Below are 5,817 nucleotides of genomic sequence, written 5' to 3'. Positions count from 1 at the left end.
TTCTCAATTGGAGCTCTCTCCCCTCTGATGAATCTGGGTGACATAAAGCATGTCAACTAGCTGTGTCAACTCAAGTCAAGAAAGCCTGCCAGTAACCTATGTGTAATCTATCAATCACTAATCTTTCCACCACCTGTATATTATCTGCAGGTCATCTCTTTGTCTATTCACCTGTCTGTCTACCCAGTTCTACTCTTGGGATATCTTTGATATCTAAGGTCTGATAACTGAGATTTTGTATCATTTAAATTCTGCAACAATTTACGGGAGCTACACGGAGGAGGAAATCACACTATAATGATTTAAATTCCATGTTTTGCATCAGTTACATCTCAGTTTGAATCTTGGTTTCTTTCTTCACTTAGAGGCCATTGTAGACTTTGGGAATAATGGTCAACTTCATTGTGTCTCTGCTTAGGCGGAAGGGACAAACTCAGTGCACCCTGCAGCTTGGAAGAGAGTTCCTTTCCCTGATTTTGGCTCCAAATTTTTGTTGAATTGCTTTGTTGCTTCTGAAAACACAGAGAAACAAATATGCAAAACAGAAGATCTGAGCCTCAGCTAGAAACTACAGGGAAGGTGCTCAGGTGTGTTCAGGCATGCTTCTATGTTGTGTGTGTGTGGGGGGGCAGGGGAGGAAGGGAGAAAACAGCTGGGCTCCGTGGGGCTTGAATGTGTGATATCTCGAATACACACGCACACGCACACGCACATGTGTGTGCACCAGGTTCCCAGCTGGTGGGGCTGTTTCTGGAGGCTGTAGAGTCTCTAGGGGCTTAGAATGGGGGGTGATTGCATATGCCTTTGAAAGGGCCTGCTGAGGCCCCGTTCTCTGCTTCCTGATTTGCTTACATGTGGAAAGTACAGCAGCAGGCTATGGCTGTACAGACCAGCCTACTGCTACACCGGCTCATAGTGGCAGATTGGCCCCCCTGAGACCATTAGTGAACGATCAGCCCCTCTTTCCTTCCATAGCAGTTTTCCTGACATCATCAAGGAATGTCCTCCATACAGAGCTCACCAACCAACCTGAGGATGTTGAAGAAGGCGGTGTTCGCAGAAGCCATCCCGGTGGTCAAGGGTGGGATAGCATTCTCATGAGAAGGATGGTGAAAGATTTGGATTTTGCTAAATTTAAGGGCCTGCAGGTGTAGAAAGTGTCAAGGAGACTCTGATGGAAGATGCTGGGGAAGATGCCAAGGAGACTGGTCTTTCGTACAAGTGGACTTTTGTGATATGGGAAAAAAGCAGGGTGCTAATGGAGCAGATGGTGGCTCTCCCGCCTCCCGTGGGGAAATAGTGCTGGAAGGGAGACAGAATGGAGACCCCGTGTAACTCAGCCACCCTTGCTGTGTCCTGCCATTACAGAAGTCACTCAGCAAGTGATAGCTGACAAAGCAAGGAGACCAGCCACAGGTCATCTCAATCCAGGACGGATGGTCGCTCCAACCACGGCGCTCCCTTTAAACTCCCACAACCTCCTTAGTCCTTACAGCAACCCTTCCAACCTCTGAACATCTCTGAGTCGCTTGCTGGCATGGGGACCTGGGACGTGAAGATGGGGGACCGCCGCGGAGGAAGAAAGCCAATGGCAATGCCTTATAGCTGTAGAAATGTAGAAACAGAGCTGTGACTGATAAGGAGGGAAACGGGCTTGCTCCATCCTGTTGCCCCTGCTCTCCTGCCTGCAGACACCATCCAGTCAGGGGCCTAACAGGAAGAAGCTGGGCCAGAAAGGGCTGTGTGTGTGTGTGTGTGTGTGTGTGTGTGTGTGTTTTCAAGGTTCAGGTGCCTGGGGAACCGTAACTGCAGAGCAACCAAGCGGGGGCCGGCAGGACCTCCTCCCATATTCTTCTATATCACTGGCCAGCGATCAGGTTGGGAGCTTGTTTCTTTTCCAGCTTGTCCAGGCTTGGTTCCAGCAGCCCTGCTGCTTCTTCCGGCCCTGGGTGCTCGCCTTTCCTCCTCTCTTAGCAACCGGGAGTCTGTGGACGCCACCAAGCAGCAACTGGGAGGCTGCAGGGAGCCGGAGCGAGGAAGGGAGGCGCCCAGCCCAGGTGCTCTGAGCCCCACCGCTGCAGAGCAAAGCCACGGCTAGCTGCATCTGCGCCTGCAGCGGGGTCCAAAAGGGATTCAGCAAAAATGAGCCATTCTCACCCCGCTGGGTAAGTGACAACTGGAGCTTTGCCTTGCCAAGACAGGTGTCGGCTCCAGCCAGCAGCGCTCCTCCCCCCTCTTGCTGCGGAGCTCAGGGGCGGCAGAGAAAAAGGGAGGGTGGGCTGAGCGAGGGGGAAACATGCTGATTCTAGGTTGCAGGAGGATGGCAGAAATCCCAAGAGTCCTATTTCCTCCCTGCCCATCCTCGCTTCTCCATAATGTTCCCCTCTCTTGAAATTCTCAGCCTGGAAAGATGGGGAAAATGGATGTGAAAACCGCTTACAGTAAGCAGGGATAGACTTCAAGGCCAACTGGGATGCAGATCCCTCAATGTGGAACACAAGCGTCTAAATGCTAAAGCAGAAGTTACCAAAATCCGCATTGGTGGGGAGATTTGATGCAGAGATAATTTTTTCTCCATGGCTTCTCTGTGTCTTGTAAATAAAGGAGAGGTTGTTTTTATGCCCAGGGTCTCCCTGTAGGAGGGAGAGGCCCCATATGTCAGAACTGTGTCTTCCCTGTCACAGAAGCACCCTGAGGGTTCTTTAGAACCACCTGGACCCAAGAACGTGGTGGATATGGGAAAGCAAAAGATCAGGGAGTGAGGTGCCCACGCACCCACATATGGTCTCCTGGGGATAAGGCAACCCTTCCGAAGGCCTATTAGCAACATTCAATGCATTGCACACAGTGAACAGTCTTTGTTGGTTATTTCACACACCAACAAGGTCTCTGTTATTTGTGCCTTCTGAATTAAGCGTGTGATACATACTACACCCATTTTTATTACCACATTACTATTAAACAGATCGCTCCCTTCCCCGCTTTGGTTTCGCGATTAGGTTGAAGCTTTTCAGCTGCATTTATTACACATGTCGAAGAACAGCCGATTGGCAGAAGACACCCTATTTAGGATCGCTGGGTGATGGTGGCTTCTGAGAAACCATGGTCCTTACTGCTTTTAGGTCTACAACCAAACTTGAAGATTTCACTTTTTAATGCTTTCTCTGAATGAAGGGACAAGCAACAGTAATGTTTGAACAATCCAAAAAATGTCCTGTGGGAAGTTAGCTCCAGAACATTCTAGAAACCAAGGGCATTGTGGTAAATTGAATTTCAGAGCTTTAATGTTTGGCTGCTGAGATCCTGAGCAATTGTTGTTGGCCACGGTCCCGTGGGATGGGGCTGATGTGTGTTCTGCAGATGCACTTGGCACTTTGTCTGAATTCAGGAAGACCAATGTGCCCGTCACTGTCCTTTCCTGTGCTTGTCAAGTCCTTGGCTAGGCTCGCATCTGATGGGTCCATTTATTCATCTACGTGAAAATGCAGACAAACCTGTAGCTGCTTATTAAATTGCGCTGAAATTAAAATTTCAGAAACCGAAGTCCAATTTCCCTGACGCTCCAGGAGTTCTGAGCACATGGAGAAAGGGGCCCTGATGAAAGTGAGTGCTGTGTTGGTAGGGTTATAAGGGAATACAACATCATCTATCCTGCACTAAAATGCAGAGCTTCCGGAACTATCAGCCCCATGCCTTATATGCTTTATCTCCCTGTATCTGGGATTGTTGAGGCTTAGGTGAAGCTCAGCAATGGTCACAAAAGAAAACCATGTTAGGGCTGCTTCTCGGTACTTCCATGGCCAGAGTCCTTTCTGAGGTATATATGACTATCTCATTCGAGGGCTCACATGACTGCCATTTCCACAGACAACGCAGCTTAGGACGGAGAAGTTGCTAACAGTGGTACAGCTTGGAAGGGCGAGGACTGAAATACAGGGCCAGGATCTCCAGTGGGCTCGTGACCTTCATCACTCCCTTCCACAGTCTAACAGGCATGACCATGAATGTCGAGAAATTCCATCCAGGATAGATCAGCATCTGAAGGATTACAGTCATAGGGATCAAGTGTTTTGATATAAGATGGCAATAATTTTGTCGTAGTGCCTAGTACATGTGTAAATGCATTTTGATATATGATGGCAATAGTTTTGTAGTAGTGCCTAGTACATGTGTAAATGTGTTTTGTTTAGCTCATAAAAATAAATGTATGTTGGGTGCAGGCCATACACTTAAATCCCAGCACTTGGGAAGCAAAGGTAGGCAGATCTCTGTGATTTCAAGACCAACCTAGTCTACACAGTGAGCTCCAGGCCAGCCATGGCTACACAGTGAGACCCTGAAGCCCTATTTCAAGACAAGGTAATAAATAAACAAACAAACAAACAAATAAATAGAAACAGTGAACAGAAACATATTTAGTCTACAGGCCTTAAAATTCGCCCAGTAGCAAAAGCATCCCAAATTGCTCAAGTTTCCCCCTCGAATAAAGGGAGTAATAATTTCTCTTGCCTGTTACCATTTGGAAATAATAAAAGTCTGAGTAGCAAATAAAAGGTTTCATTAAAGCTGAGAAGTCTTCTCCATCATTACCGAGGCACTTTGTACTTATTACATTTTAAAGATAAAGTGGTCATAAAGTTAAGTTTTACAACAGAGATTGTAAGTCTGAAATTTCCCCAGTCAGTGAGTGGTGTCTGGTGCCTTCTCTTGGCCTCGTCTTTGCTCTGAGTTACTTGCCTACTTAATTATACCATGAAAACACAGACTATAAAACCACACAGGCCCCACGCTGGCTTCTTTCAGATGGAGTCTGGGAGTAAATAAAACCGATCCTAAAACATCTTTCAAAGACAACAGAGACTTCACGTCTCAACTGTCTCAACTGTCTCTCCATTCGGTGGATGCCAGCTATGAAACCTGATTGCTGGTACCACAGTCCCTAAGGGAAGTGGTTTAGACTGGATGGCTTCATTTCGTGGTCCCTCCACTTTGCTTGGTCCTCCCCTTGTTCCTGTTCGTGTTTGTGGGTTGGGCACCACGCCTCAAGGTGGAATAGGAATCTTAAATCCCCCCCACCACGGATGAGAATAAAAGAATATAGCTCTTCATGTTCATCAGTCAATCCACACAAATTGGGCTCTCTGTGTGAGCGGTCCACTTGACTTAAAATAGCATCAAAGATACATCTTTCAGCAAAAAGGGGAGGAAGCTTATACCTCATGACCAGGGCAGCCAGTGTATGTGCTTCAGGGCAGTTCTGTCTGATAGCTCCAGAGAGCCAACACGCTGCCCACTGTGCATTTCCAGGGGTTTGTATCCTCACAGGTGGTGGCATAATCTACCAAGTGTTCACAATAGGTGTGCCCATTACCTCTGAGGGACCTTTGGGGTCTTCTTCTCCATTCTTAACAATGTAGTCCTCTGCAGGAAATTATAGTTTGTTGCTCACATCTATCCCCCAAATAATCTCAAGTGCAGAAATATTTGATACTTTTAAATACTTGAATTCAAATTTGGCAGTTTATATTAGCCTTGCCAAATGCCTACAGGCTAGCTCTGAGAAGCAGGTTAGCTCCAGGTGGGTTTAACAGACTCACTGGTCTTGGCTTCTCCTGACATGTCGCAGGTCTTATTCTTTTTAATATAGATACCACCCATCCTTCGGCTGAACACACCTATTCATGCACACACATGGGGATGGAGAGGCATTCGTCCTGAAAATGCTAAGTACTTTGAACTCCTTCAGAGATGCTTATCAAAATTACCGCCATCTGTCACCGGAAATGTTCCCGGTTAGCTGTGGATGCCGACCCAGTG

At 47.3% G+C, this 5,817-nt stretch overlaps 1 protein-coding gene across 6 annotated transcripts in view; it reads left to right on the top strand.

Annotated features, from left to right (window-relative positions):
* Positions 1-1,635: 1,635 nt before the first annotated feature.
* Erich3 (glutamate rich 3) overlaps positions 1,636-5,817 on the top strand; it is a 94,120-nt gene continuing 89,938 nt past the window's right edge. For 5 of the 6 annotated variants that reach the window (XM_026784003.1, XM_026784004.1, XM_026784001.1 and 2 more), the window contains exon 1: positions 1,636-2,165. In XM_026784003.1, coding sequence (XP_026639804.1) covers positions 2,143-2,165 — 23 coding nt within the window. In that variant the 5' untranslated portion in view covers positions 1,636-2,142. The remainder of the gene's footprint in view (positions 2,166-5,817) is intronic. The other variant, XM_013350100.2, reaches the window with a different exon arrangement.

The sequence above is a fragment of the Microtus ochrogaster genome, chromosome 21 (assembly GCF_000317375.1).
Source record: "Microtus ochrogaster isolate Prairie Vole_2 chromosome 21, MicOch1.0, whole genome shotgun sequence".
Lineage (NCBI taxonomy): Eukaryota > Metazoa > Chordata > Mammalia > Rodentia > Cricetidae > Microtus > Microtus ochrogaster.
Note: the sequence above shows the minus strand (reverse complement) of the source record. Positions and strands in the feature narration are given on the sequence as shown.